Source organism: Theropithecus gelada, chromosome 12 (genome assembly GCF_003255815.1).
Source record: "Theropithecus gelada isolate Dixy chromosome 12, Tgel_1.0, whole genome shotgun sequence".
NCBI classification, from domain to species: domain Eukaryota; kingdom Metazoa; phylum Chordata; class Mammalia; order Primates; family Cercopithecidae; genus Theropithecus; species Theropithecus gelada.
In genome coordinates this window covers 67,896,562-67,911,891 of record NC_037680.1, presented here as the reverse complement: position 1 = coordinate 67,911,891, position 15,330 = coordinate 67,896,562, and the positions used below count along the sequence as shown (strand labels likewise).

Below are 15,330 nucleotides of genomic sequence, written 5' to 3'. Positions count from 1 at the left end.
GACCCATAGACAGGGAGTCTTCTGTTTCACCTCAGTACATATATTCCCAGAAAACTGATCAGAGTTTCCTTTAGGAAGCATTCTAACAGGCAGTTTCATGCCTTTTATTGATGACTTTCCATCAATAAAATCAAATATATGATATAAAAGGAAGAACAAAGCTGTAAATCTCAAACAATTTAAAAGAGTAAAACCACGTTCCATACAAAACGGCATGAATGCAGCACACACACAGATTAAACAATGTGCCACGAGATAGACGGACATAAAGGTATAAGCCAATTGTGTCATAAATTCAAAAGAAATGTGAAAAAACAAAGCAATCCAGAGTAATCTGTTCCATCCTCCATCTCCATTGTGAGGAGGGTGGCCGTTTCCTTTTGCTTTATGTTTCCATGTGGAAGGATCTCCTTAGAGTAACTCCCGCAGCCTGCTGGCCCCTTACTCACTCCTCCTCAGGACAAGAAAAAAGACTTTGCTGAGCAGTGAGGTTTGCAGAAGAAAGGGCCATGCACAGAGGGCTTAGCTCTCTGGGTTCCCTACACTGTGCACACATCTGGCTCTACTCCTCAGTGCTAAAAGACAGATGGGGCAATGCACACAAGGAGAGGCCAGCAGTTGCTTAATATTGTCAATCACTGCCTCACTACCAAAGTGCCAAAGGACTACTAACACACCTACTTGGGTGATAAACCAAAAGACACTTTCCTCAACCTTGCCTTTAACAGTAATAAAGCCACTTCTTCTCCAGCTTGATTCTTGTGCCTATTTGACAAGTGCTTCCAAACTGGGTGAGGGAAAGGACATATTATCAATCACACCCCTGTATTGATTAGTTTTTGCTGCATAACAAATCACCCAAAACTCAGCAGCTTAAAACAATACCATTTATTAGCTCATGATCATGAGTGTCAGCTGGATATTTCCGGCCTGAGCCAACTTGGCTCATCTCTGCTGGGCTTGCTCACGGGTTGGTTGTCTGCTGGCAGACTGGCTGGCAGCCATCTGGGCTAAGACGTCCTCACTCCTATGTCTAGCAGTTCATTCCATGTGTCTCTCCTCGTCCAGCAGACTAACCCAGGCTCATTTGCATGATGGTGATAGTAAATTCCCAAGATCAGCAAGAGAGGACAAACTCCAATACATCAACAATCCTCAAGTATCTGGTTGTGCTGTATTTGCTAACTGTTCCATTGATCAAAATACATCTCCCAGCCAAGCCTTGAGTAAATGAGAGAGGGGACTCATCAAGGATGTGGACACAGGGTGAGAAATTACTGTGCTATTTCTGAAAACGATCTATCAGACAGTGGCTGTCTAAAATAAAATGATTACAAATTGTTTGACACTCTTTCTGTTGAGAGGTATGATCTGTGTCTCTGCCCCTGAAACTGTGCAAGCTAGTGCCCACTGTGACTACACAGAGTACAGCAGAAGTGGCATGCCATATGCTTTCCCAGACTACTTCAGGCTTCCTCCTCACCCTCTCAGAACATGGGTTGCCAGGATGTTACTTTCCTCTCCAAACCTAGTTATAATACTGTGAAACACCCAAACTTGTTGTACTCTTAAGTTTGAGGTTGTAGGGGGGAGGGGTTGTCAGGCAGTACAGCAAGAATAACCGGAACATAGACCAATCACAGCGTTTGCCTCCCTTCATAATTAGCGGAATTTTTTTTTTGTCAAGCTGAACAAAGTCAGTACCAGGAGAAGTCTGACTACCAATAATTTTGTTTGCCTTTCTGGGATTTAGGAAAAGTATTTATTTAGAAGTATTTTTAAATGATTAGCACAGAATATTCAGACAAAATTTTCTTTTTTTTTTTTTGAGACGGAGTCTGGCTCTGTCGCCTGGGCTGAAGTGCAGTGGCCGGATCTCAGCTCACTGCAAGCTCCGCCTCCCGGGTTTATGCCATTCTCCTGACTCAGCCTCCCAAGTAGCTGAGACTACAGGCGCCCGCCACCTCGCCCGGCTAGGTTTTTTTTTTTTTTTTGTATTTTTTAGTAGAGATGGGGTTTTCACAGTGTTAGCCAGGATGGTCTCGATCTCCTGACCTCGTGATCCGCCCGTCTCGGCCTCCCAAAGTGCTGGGATTACAGGCTTGAGCCACCGCGCCCAGCTCAGACAAAATTTTCTAATAAAGCAGAAGCTTTATTTCTCAAAAAAAACTCTCAACTGTACATAATTACTTCTGTGATCATTAATTCATCCAACAAATATATATATCAGGTGTTCAACACTGTTTTTTTTTTTTTTGAGACGGAGTCTTGCTCTGTCACCCAGGCTGGAGTGCAGTGGTGCAATTTCGGCTCACTGCAACCTCCACCTCCCAAGTTCAAGTGATTCTCCTGCCTCAGCCTCTTGAGTGGCTGGAATTACAGGCACGTGCCGCCATGTACAGCTAATTTTTGTATTTTTAGTAGAGTCGGGTTTCACCATGTTGGTCAGGCTGGTCTCGAACTCCTGACCTCGTGATCTGCCCGCCTTGGCCTCCCAAAGTGCTGGGATTACAGGCGTTGAGCCATGGTACCCAGCCTATGTTCGACGCTATTTTAGTTGCTGGTCATTTAGTAATGAACCAGGCTAAGGCTCTGTCCTTACACAGCATGTATTTGATGAAAGGCTAGAGACAACAAACAAATAACTATACTGAAAAAAGCAAATATTTATTGAGTGTTCACTATGTACCAGGCACTACTACAAGTGCTTTAGATACTAATACATAAGCTACACCTCAAGACAACCTATGCAATTGGTCCTATAGTTATTCTCATTTCAAAATGAAGAAATGGAGGCACAGAGAATGAAGTAATTTGCTGTCTTTTGTTTAGACACTGGAAACCACATGATAAACCAACAAGAGTTGCAAAAGTAGGCTCATGGGCATGCCCCAAATAATGGACAAGGAAAAAAGAGCCTGCCTTTATATGCACTTACACACCTACTGTGTCAGGTATTACACTAGGCTCTTGACATGGTAATGTGAACAAGACAACCTCTCTCGTCCATAGTTTGCTCAGGTATATGCACATCTGAAATAACAGTTTCTTCATAGCGTATATTTCTCTGTGCTATTCTTCTTTTAGAAGATAGAATCCCTGCAACTTGTACCATATGTTCTCCACTGTCTAAACTGCCACCAAATGCCCGTGATATTAATTTTAAAAATTGGTTTCCAAAAGCTTCCAGTTCACAACACCAGATGTAAAATCCCCAAATACAAAAACATAAATATTATCAGACCAACAAACCTTAACAAAGTAGGAGAAGTACCATTTTACATTACCTAAACATTTGTATGTGTTTCTATATTTTATCTTCTCTATTGAAGCAAATGTTTTACCATCTTCTGTTTTAATACCTCTCTTAAAGACACTAACCTTAGGGATACGTAGTTTTCAAGTGAGTTCCAGACTTAATTTGTCTCTTTTACAAAAAGAGAGAGAAGTTACTGGGCTTTCTTTTCCTTTCCACTTCCTGGGTACACAATTGGCTCAAGGGATACTGTGCCTTTTTCAAGGTAAGAGTTTTTGCCAATGACAATCTATGCTTTCACTAGGCAGCTGCTAGAAAAGGAGGCAAAATATACTTCCTACAAAATGGCAAATTTTGTCTTCTTTTCTACGCTACAAGAAGCCACCTTTTAGCTTCTTTAGTTTGGAGAGAACACAAGATGGTATATCCATTGCTTTAAACTCCCTTCTGCCAGAAGGCAGCAGCTCCCAATGACCACCTATGAGTCAGTTCTCTACACAAGATGAAATTTCCTGCTCTTACCACTAATGTATTCCTTTTCTCTCCAAAGCAAAGGATACTCTTAAATACCAGGGTGTTCCCACTACCACAAATTCCAATATAATTTCACTGTGGGAAAAAATGGTAACAAACACCATATGAAATCCATTCATGAAGATATATTAATCTTAATTGGAAAAGAACTGAGTGTTTAATATTTATTCTCCACGGATACTGCAAGAATCAGGGGACAAGACATTTGTGCTTAGAACTTAAACTTCAAAATTTAAAACCAAAGTTGTTTTCTTATCCTTATAATAAAGTTATCCTGAATTATTTTCCTAAAATCCTCAAGAGTAATATTGATTAAATCATTCCAAAATGTTCAGCTGTAAGTTCTGTAATGAAAACAATATTAAACCTACTCTCATTTTTAAAAAGTGTTTTATTAATTTTATAGCTAGAGTTAATTTGTCTTGTAAAAAGAAAGCACTAAAGACTCATGAGTTATCATTCAGACTAAATACTAATCATTCCTTAAAATGGTGATCTTAAAACTGAGGCACACCACTAGCTGGATAGCTCTGATCAGCTGCCATATACTGTAAAAGGAGTTTTCCTAACAACTTTGGCAGGGGTTATAATCATTTACCTTTGGTTATATCATACATAGTTTGCATGAGTACTTTTATTCCCATATTTTGTGTATGAAATCATTTAACTTAAGTAGCACTATCCCATTCAACTTCAATTCCATTAAACTTTCTCTTCAAGGCATTTCTCTAATAATTAAACATTCTTATAAAAACGGACAATCCCAACACATGGCATACAAAAGTGTGTAGTTGGGCAAACTAAAATGGAAACTTTATTTATTTATTTTTCAGATGGGATCTCACTCTGTCACCTGAGGCTGGAGCACAGTGGCTCAACCTCGGCTCACCGTAACCTCCGGCTCCCAGGCTCAAGTGATTTTCCTACCTCAACCTCCTGTGCTGGGACCACAGGCATGCGCCATCACATCTGGCTAATTTTTCGTATTTTTGGTAGAGACGGGGTTTCACATGTTGACCAGGCTGGTCTCAAACTGATGAGCTCAGGTGATCCCCCCCGCCTCAGCCTCCCAAAGTGCTGGGATTACAGGCGTGAGCCACTGCGCCCAGCCAGAAATTAAATTATTTAAGAACTACAGAATGCTGGAAATGGGAAGAACCATGGAATTCATCCAATTCAATCCTATCATTTTAAAGGTGAGAAACCTCGAGCCCTAGATGGTTACTCTCTGAATCATGATTTTAATTTTTTTTTTTTACATCAGCTGCATAGTTTGACCAAATTAACTAAATAATAATTTTCAAAGGGCATTCTTCTGCTAGGGCTAGTCAGGAAGATCTCAGTGGCATCGGAGAGTGCCAGGATTCTGGGCTACCCATCTCCTCTTCAACCAGATCAGGTCTCATTTCACCGGTACCATCTTTGGGGTTCAGCATAACATTTCCTTTGAAGACGAAATGCCACTGTTATAAGAAAAATAAATGTGCACACTTTGGATACTTCAGTCAACTCTTTTTTTTTCTTTCTTTTTTTAGGTCTAAACATAATTTTTTTCATTCTAACAATCCCAATAGCACCATGGGATGGTGAGGCAGGCAGGGGTAGGAAGAGGTTCAGATCTATGGTCCTCAAAAAACCTAGAGGACTCAAGAGGATAACCAGACTGTGGCTGGGGTGCACAAAGCCCTGAGTTATCATCTTACATTTTCCAAACTAATCAACCATGAGTCAAGAGGAGCAGGGACATCAGGGTTGTGCCGTGGGCGCCACAGCTCCCAAGCACTGACAGCACTGTCATTTTTATAAGAGACACTGAAAACCCCGTGTGGCGCTCATATACCCACTTTAGAAAACTCTGCACCTAGGCTAGTATGAGCAGACCTCATCTGACTGTTTTTCTTGTTGTTGTTGTTTTGTTTCTTTTACCTTTCACATAGAATATTTCACTTCCACAGTCAAAAATCATGTCTAAAGAAAGTTAAAAAAAACCTGTTTTACCTAACAAGTGTATCACATTCCAATCACTTAAATACACTGGAAGAGAAGCAACATTTCTCAAAGTAAGACTGAAGTACAGGTCTACTCCTTTTATTGAATAAATATTACTCCAAAAGTTATTAATTTAAAACCAATTATTTATATTTTGCTTTTTTATCATAAACATTTTGTTAAAGAAAATAACCCTTAGAGGATCTTTTTTCATACAGGATTCCCTTAAAGACCTACAGGATTTTAAAAAGACCTATAGATTATAGTAAGGCAAATATTTATTTAGCAAACTCCTAAAAAGTTTTTCCAAGGTAAAGATGTTAAGTGATCTTTAAAAATATTTATAAATTACATTATATTATAGAACAATCTGAAATGCAAAGCTTAAAGTTTAAAAATAAAGCAAGGAAACATATTCTTATGCCTCAAAGACACAAGTATCTAAACTATTCTACTATAAATACATGTTTTAGTATTCTGAACTTCTTTACAAGGACTCAAGAAAAATACTCACAGTTACTTATTACTCCTCCTAGCGGATCGCCTTTAAAGTCAAATTCAATATCCATATATTTGCCCTGCCAAAGAAAGATTTTGTGAATTTTCTAGTTCATCTCAAAATACTCACTCAGTGTACTTCTTAGAGAATAGCAGACTAAGCCTTTATTTTTCTACATTTGTTTAAATGTAACTAAGAAAGACACAGTTTATATAACCAAGATGCAAAACAACATGCCTCCATAAATAATTCATACTAAATACCCCGTTAGTAAAAAAGCTAATATAACCCACTGCTAATTTAGGAACAAATCTTCTCAGCCACCATGTGACTTTTCCATTTCAGATTATCTTTCAAACTACTGGAGGATATGTACTCAATTCAAAAATAAAAACAGAAGAAAAAGAAGTCGTCTGTGTATATAGACTGGTTGGGAAGATAGTCTTTTTTTATTTGCAGAATATGTTTTAAGCCATTGCTAGGAACTTGAAACATATCAGTAAATGAAACGTTCAGAGATCTGTTTTTATAACGACTCAAATCAAATACAAGATTATGTGTTATGAACAGGTCAGAAGCACACTGATCATTATTCCTTTTTTTGGCTTTTCACCCAGATTATAATAGCAATATATAACACAGGGTTCATTTTACACTTTATAGACAGTATCTTAAACACACAGACACACACACGGAGTTTAATATTCTGATTGTTAAAGAACTGGTCTATAATTGCCTAAAGAGTAACAAGTATAACAGAGTAACTGTGACAGATGTTTCTTGTTTGGAAAAGTGTGTGTGGTTCTAATAAGTAAAGTCTTTAGTTTTGTTTCATATCCTAAGAATTACTTTAACTCATTAATTTTCAAATGAGGGTAAGGGAGAAGAAATACAATCACATGGAACTCAGTCAACAATGCAATTTGTGCCTTTGTATCAGCTTACGCATGCTCCTGCACTTTCTCTTTTTTCATCATCATGGGTCATCTACCCTTTTAGGTCTGCACTTATTCATAAGGATATGTCTGTCAACCACTTCTTTAAAGCTGAAGTAGGCACAAGCGAAAGCATGGCATGGCTCCTGCCTTCAAGGAGCTTACTGTCTAGTGGGGGAATTGAGACAGGTCAACCGCACACTCCAGTCTAGGAGGATATGTCCTACAGTGGGTCCTGGTGCTATGCCAAAGAAGCAGGAACAAAGGGAGAGTAGGAAATCTGCCCCACCTTAACTGCAAAGTATCAGCAGAAGTGAGGTGGGCAAGGAGGTGGGAGACCAGGAAGGAGTAGGCATTAAGAATTGGCAACCATGAGGATGAGTGGGAAACAAGGCTGGAGAGGGAAGTTGGAGCACATGATTACTTTGAGATATTCTCATCACAAAAAAGCCCTGTCCTTAAAGGCTCCTAAACAAGGATGTCATGATCAAACCTGCCTATTTACAAGATTTCCCTGGCTAGTATGGAATGAACAGGAAAGAAGCAAGAGTACATGTAGCTGACAGGAGGTGGCTACAGTGATTAGTGGAGAAATGTTGGTGGCTTTAAGTAGAAGAAGTCAAAGAGAAAAAGTAAACAGAATTGAGAGCTACCCGGAGAGTCACAGTAACAGGCCCAGGTTGGATGCAGGAGATGAGAGAGGATAACAAAAAAAATTCAGTCCTGTGGCCCAGGCCACTGAGTGGACAGGGAGGACCTCCAAGAAGGTGGGAGACCAAGGAGGCAAAGCAGCTACAAAGGAGGGGAAGAATGGTTACTCTGTCAAAGGAGTCAGAGGTTGACCACGTAAGAAGGGATCCTTTTGATAGAAGGTGGTCCCTGGCCACATGAGGCGACAGAATCTAGAGCCTAGGTAAAAGGAGCGTACATAGACATACGTATAGGCCAGGCACCAGGAAGCAGGATTAACTCAGTTTGAAGACCTGTATGATGACGATGGTGATTTCTGTGAAGTAGGCGTAACATCAAGAGCTGAGAGTAAAAAAATAGGAGGTTTGAGGAGAGTAGAATAAACACTGGAGAGAATGGAAAAGGATGCCAACCAGGGATAAACCAACTAGTGGCCAGCCCTGAGAATTCGGTTGATAGTGGAATGACATTCTTCCCACTAAGCCACTTCCTGATTACTCGCCAAAAGCTGGGTTCTGATCATGTTACTAGTCCACTCAGAAATAACTCATAGCTCAATTTGTCAAACTACAGCTGCTGTGGTGGGGAGGGGACCCTATGAGGCATCTCCATGGGAACACTGGTTCAAAATGTGAGCTATGATGAGCAAGCATTAACTAGAACACGGCAGGGTCTATCAGACTACTCTGTGAAGAGGTCAAGGATTTCATTCCAGGTTAACTAGACCAACAAAGACTGGTTTGCAAGTCAAAGAAATTGCAATTTCCCCGGAGCACAAGTACATAAACCACTGTTATGTACAGTAGTAACTTTAAATACAGCAGAGTCCTGCTATAAAATTAAAACATAGGTATATTACTAGTCAAGTCACAGACCACAAAGCAAAGAAACTGCTAAAAACTGGGCATGAAATGATTTAGCCTATAATCAGGTATTAATCTCATATCCTAATACCCATGTTATAATAGGATTTCTCTGAAGTTACTTAATAAACCAAATCACCTGCCAAGCCTTTCACTAGATTTCAAATATCACTAAGAAGTAACAGCCTTTTAAGTAATATGGGTTTCTACATTTTTATGGTCTATAGACTAAATATATTTGCAAACATTAAATACTGTGTGTGCATATAATTTGCAAACAGCAAAAATAAAATCTGTATCGCATAAAGGAGCGTGATCATTAGAATTACTTCTATCGCCCACACTTCACTTCTAATTCTATTTATGTAATGAGATTACCATGTTACCACAACAGGAAAAGGCATGGATCAAATCAGTTATAACAACTTAAGGGGCTAATCTGACGGAAAAAAATCACAGCCTTGGAATTAGGAACCTTATTTAGCCTGCCGTTTTCTAAACCATCAAAACTATCTCCACCTGAGGTCACTGTCCTGCCTTAAGCACAAAATAACCTTAAGGAGGAAAGAGCTAAATGGGATCTAAAAGAAGAAGGTGGAGAAAGGTCAGGAAGGGTCTCAAGTAAGAAGGCATAAAAGATCATCAAAATTGTCCCTGATGGCAATCAGTAATGTATGTGAGAAGACGGTTCATAAAACAAACGATCTTTTATTATAAAAATGTATACATCAATTTCAAAACACCACCATCAGACTCAACATTTCCTGCAGCTGCATTCAGGCAGCTGTGTCTCTGTAAAGGGCAGAGGCACCAAAGAGCATGGCCCGGCTGGAGGAGCCCACTGTGTCAACATGCAAGGCACAGGCCAGGGAGTAGTGGGGGATAAAGCTGGGAAGATGGACCCTGTCTAGCATTTTCCAACTCAATCAAGCTCAAAACACCAAACAGATTTGGTTTTTATTATTCAGTTCTACTCTACAGCCCCACACTCACCCCACACGCTTGCATTTGTTGCCAAGCCTATAGACTTCACCTCTATTTAATTTTAAAATACATCCCATCCTTTCTGGACCCACTAAATAAGGGACAAGGGCTACGGTGCACCCTAACCCTAAACTTGAGACCCAGTTTACCTTTCTCTTAATTTCTGATTCTTGATTTCTAAATACCAAACTCAGATAAGTAAAGTGTTACTCTAAATAGCCTCATTTAAATTGCTTATGGGATTTTATGATAGAAGACGTCAAGAAAACATGATAAAAATAGCTTGTTACTCCAAAAAGAATTCAAAAGGAAAATTCCAGAAACCAAGAGTCCTTATAGAACTTTGAGTCTTAATAGAGATGATGTTCCTCTTATTTTAAAAATGTGTGTATTAAGAAATATTAAACATCTACTGGTTGTTTAAACATACATGAGCTAAATATTAGTGTTAACACTTATGCTTATACAAATACTTACAAATCTAGAGGAGTTGTCATTCCTTACAGTTTTGGCATTTCCAAAAGCTAGTAGGAAAGAAACAGACGTATGGTTAAAAAAATAATAATAATCTCAAGCAGAAAGATAAAGCAAATACAGCATTTGAAATCTATGATTTCTGGAAAATACAACTTGTGGCAATGATATTTCTGTCCAAAACTTCCACAGAAATATACTTAACAGAAGTCTTAGTAAGTTGCTAAAGCTTCCATGTCTTACAAGTTCATAGAAAAAAAAAAATCATTCCTATGATTCATGGAATTCAAGTATTACTGTAAACTTAACCTTATCTAATTCAACACCTTTTAACACTTTTACAGAGTAGTCAATTGAGTGACCAGGAAGCAAGGCTTCATGCTCTTCTAGGATTATCATCACTGAATAAGGTTATTTCAGAGATTACTTATCATTATCAAAGGCTTTATGGAACTTGAAGTTTCCAGATCATGGGGAAAGGCATGTGAACCTTTAAATTGTTTAATTAATTTTAAAATAAAGCTATTTAAATATTATTAATTATATAGCTCTGGAATATAGGAAGAGTAAGATATTTGGAAACAAGTCATTTCTAATAGGCTAAAAGTGCTTTCATCAGTTTATGTATATCAGACCTAGGTGAAACTTTCCAAACAACGAAGAGAAACAATTTGGCCCATAATGCAAAATAACAAATGTTCCAATCTTAGCTGTTTCCTGGAGACAAATCCCTCACAAGACTCCCTTTTAAATGAGGGCATTTAAGAACCCCAAGCTGACGCTGCCCCAGGCACAGTGCTCCTGTTTAACACAGGGAACAGCACGGAGTCATAGAGTAAAAGGATTGTTTCACCAAGCCTGTGCACAAGATAGGAGCAAATTAACCTGGGCCATGGTAGTAGAAGATTAAGCAGCCTAAACGTAAGTCGTATAAGTAGAGGAGATCCCTGTTTGATGCTCTGGAAGCCCCGCCCTGCCCATCTTTACCATTTCAAACTTTAATGTGCAAACTAATGACATGAGGCTAAAGTGCAGACTCAGGTTCAATGGGTCTGGGAAGGGGCATGAGATCCTCCATTTCTACCAAGTCTCCCACCTGCCCGGTCTATTACTGGGATCCAGGGCCCACACGGCAGCTAGCATGATAATGTGGTGAACAGAAATAAACTTTTGGGGTCAGAGGCTACGCATCAAATATCTGGAGGTCTCCATAACTTCTTCAAATTAAACAGGGAGCAGATTAGACTACTGAGTGTTCAAATGAGACCTGTGGGCTAAAATCTGGACTGACTTTTGAAAGCAGTCACCTGATCAAGGAGAGAGGGTGTATGTTTACATATGTTAACTCTGGTAATTTAGCAGCCACACCTGATGCACTGTATTTTATATGGGGTGGCTTTTTTGTGTTTTTGATTCTTAAAAAAATAGTTGCTCAAGCTCGGTTAAGACAACATTTACAAAGTCAACACAGGCAAAGTTCTTTGCCTTAGAGATGCTGCTTGGGCTGAGTATGGTTTGGTAGGTCCCCGGCAGCAAATTCTGTCTTCAACAGAAGATGAGCTGAGATGCTATACAGAGTGAAGAAATCTGCACACTAAAAATATTCAAAAAGGGATGCTTGCTGGAGAGGTTCCCGTGCTCATCCCATGTCCACCACCAGTTAAAAGGCTTTCATGAATGCAACCTTGATAATGGTGTGTATTGACCTAGTTATCATGAAGACTATGACATTTCTTGTGTTTTCACAGGCTAGTCTTTTGTGGTGGGTGTGAACATGCAGGGCTGCCAAGTTAGCTAACTTGCACAGCCCCAAGTCCAACTAGAGATGTTGATGCATAAAGGACAGTTTATTGTGGCTTGAAGGTCAGGGGCAAGTGAAGGAATTGCTTCAAAGAAACTTTATTCAGGGTGCTATTTGCAAGCCATAAACCATCTTTTCATCAAACAAATCTGAGTTGCACATTACTAAACACAACCCTAAACACTAAAGTCTTTTGTTGTGAGCCACAGAATAAAAAGCAAGTGTTCCATTATAGAACACTTGAGACACATTCCTCAATTGGCTTTTTTTAAGTTCATTGTTCTAAATGTTCATTTACAGTAGCAGCTCCAGCTAAAAAGTAAAGCATTCCCATAAAAGATAATGCATGCCCACAGTAGACATTTCTTCCATTTCCTGCACTGGAGCCTAGTTCCAAATACCACTGAATAAAGAGCCAGATTCTGGTCACAGATGCAGGCTACAGCAATCTTCAGCATTTCTCCTTTACATCACAGCATTCTTAAAATAAGCATATACAGAAATACAGCAAATGTATAGCACCCTAACTTAAAAGCAAAAGGCAATAAACAAAAAGCCAAATATTGGAACAATAAAGTTGAGAGATACCGCTTTCCATAATAGCTTTGTTATTAAGATACTGAAATGGAGGAAAGATCAAAAACAGCATAATAGATGATTTGCCTTATTTCTCTCTTATGCTACTAACTGGGGATACAGATGCATGGTGTGTCCTTGTAATGGTGAAACTGAAGCATGGGAAGTGTGTCTTGGGGTCACAGTGAATACTCACTGTTCGGGAGCCTCTCTGAAAGGGCAGGAGAGGCTGAGCCTGAGTACAAACGACAACAGGGCAGGGTTTTAACCCTTCATACTGGGAAAAAGCAGTTCTGCTTTAATCCATGTTGAATCTCTTCCTTCCATGACTTGGACCAAAAGATTCCACCAAACTACTTATCTAGGCTAGAGATTCTAATCGGGGTGGTTCTGACTCCCCAGGGGACATCTGACAATGTCTGGAGATACTTTCAACTGTAACAACTAGGGGCAGGGGTGCAACTGGCAGCTAACAGAGGTCAGAGGTGCACAGGACAGGCCATCCTACAATGCACAGGACATCCTCCCACAGCAACATGTAAGCAGTCCAACAGTGCTGAGGCTGAGACACCTTACTCCACCACAACAAATATGTGAAGTGACAGTAAAGACATGCTTACAAGATACAGCATTTTTTTTTTTTGAGACAGTCTCCCTTTGTCGCTTACAATATAAAACAAGTTTGCTTGTTTTTTTTCTTTCTTTCTTTGAGACACAGTCTTCCTCTGTTGCCCAGGCTGGAATGCAGTGGCGTGATCTCGGCTCACTGCAACCTCCGCCTCCCAGGCTCAAGCGATTCTCACATTTCAACCTCCCAAAGAGGTGGGATTACAGGCGTGTGCCACCACGCCCGGCTAAGTTTTATATTTTTAGTAGAGAAGGGGTTTCATCATGTTGGCAAGGCTAGTCTCGAACTCCTGGCCTCAAGTGATCCACCCACCTTGGCCTCCCAAAGAGCTGGGATTACAGGTACGAGCCACTGTGCCCAGCCATAAAGCAAGTTTAATGGCTTGCCATCAATAGGAAAGACTTTGATGTACTGTTTCTAATGCCAAGGTAGTTCACACTGATGTTGTATGCCATTCTCCCTGGCATTACGGAAACTCGTTTCTGGTTTTGTTTTCTGATGATGTTATGGGCTGAATGCTTATCTCCCCGCAAAATTCATATGCTGAAGCCCTAACCCTCAAAAAGCTAGCACTGGGACGGGGGGCTTGTGGGAAGGAATCAAGGTGAGCTGTGGTCCTGACGGGTGAGGCCCTCAGGATGGAACTGGTGGTCTTACGAGAAGAGATTCGAGAGAGCTTGCTCTCGTCTCTCCCGACTCAAGCACAATGAAAAGGTCACGTGAGCATACAGCAAGATGGCAGCCACATATAAGCCAAGAAAAGAGGCCTCAGAATAAAACCTTCCTGGACAGCAACTTGATCTTGAACTTCTAGCTTCTAGAGGTTTGAGAAAATAAGTTTCTGTTGTTTAAGCCACCCCGTCTGTGCACTTTGTTATGGCAGCCCAAGCTGACTAAGACAGAGAACTAAATAGAGAATTTGTGCACTCTCCAGTCAGGTTTAGACTTTCTATGGCCCTGGAAAAAATGGGTCCTTAAGTGTTTCTCTGGGTGAGCCCTCATTTCTCTAACAACAAAAACAATCAGCCACAGGTGTTATCCTGAATAATAAAAGAGCACTGCACCATCACATGCAAATAATTGGTTGATTATTTTTAGTCAAAATCTAAGTAATTCAAATAAAAATTGAGTGGGGAAGTGATTGTTAAGTGAGGAAGCTCATTTTACATTAGTAAACTATTCTGCTAAACACTTAGGCCAAGAGGTTCTAGAACACGGCTTATTTGCTCCTCAGGTCTTGGCCTGAATCTCTTCTTCCTTCCTCTTCCCTCCCAGAACACCTCCCAGCAGACCAGGTACTCAAAGCACCCGTATAACTGAATCTACTGTTCAAGTCACACCGACTGCATGTACATAACACATCCTACCTTCCAGGACAGGGTTGGACTGTAAAAGCTGTTCTTTAACTTGATTAACTTCTGCTCCTTTTCCACAAACAGCTGCCACATAGGACATGACAAGCTTGCTGGCCTCTGTGGATGAAAATAAGCCATATTAATCAATAACACAGAAATTTAAAAAATCTTTTTGGGGAGGAGGAAATGTGGGGGAGAAGACCCAATAATGGCATTTTCAAATGTCTTTATTCCTAGAGAAGTAAATAATGTTTTGGAAACCTTTTAAATATTTGTGCTTTCTATTTAGTGACATGTCATTAATTCAGACATAATAAACACTGTGTTTAAAGTTTATCACTGGGCTGTTAAAAAACTGCTTAGTAACATGACCAACAAAATATCAGAATTATCTTCTTAAAGCAGTCATTTATATGCAATTACTATATTATATACTGATAAGCCAAAAATAACTTGGTAACCTGGGTATCTTTACCAAACGTATTTTTAAAGTTTAGAAGACTGCTCTTCTTCAAAGATATGTTCCAATTCATATGTTCCAAGTCATTTGCTCGGCCAGGTGCAGTGGCTCCCACCTGTAAACCCAGCAACTTTGGGAGGCTGAGGCAGGTGGATCATGAGGTCAGGAGTTTGAGACCAGTCTGACCAATATGTTAAAACCCCATCTCTTCTAAAATACAAAAATAAGCCGGGCATGGTGGTGCGCGCCTGTAGTCCCAGCTATTTGGGAGGCTGAGGCAGAAAGA

At 40.0% G+C, this 15,330-nt stretch overlaps 1 protein-coding gene across 6 annotated transcripts in view; it reads right to left on the bottom strand.

The window, feature by feature from the left end:
* Nucleotides 1–15,330, bottom strand: part of MYO1B (myosin IB) — a 181,158-nt gene that overhangs the window by 68,771 nt on the left and 97,057 nt on the right. For all 6 annotated transcript variants that reach the window (XM_025404093.1, XM_025404094.1, XM_025404095.1 and 3 more), the window contains exons 5-7: nt 14,597–14,701; nt 10,228–10,274; nt 6,294–6,357 (exon numbers count right to left, since the gene is read on the bottom strand). In XM_025404093.1, coding sequence (XP_025259878.1) covers nt 6,294–6,357; nt 10,228–10,274; nt 14,597–14,701 — 216 coding nt within the window. The remainder of the gene's footprint in view (nt 1–6,293; nt 6,358–10,227; nt 10,275–14,596; nt 14,702–15,330) is intronic.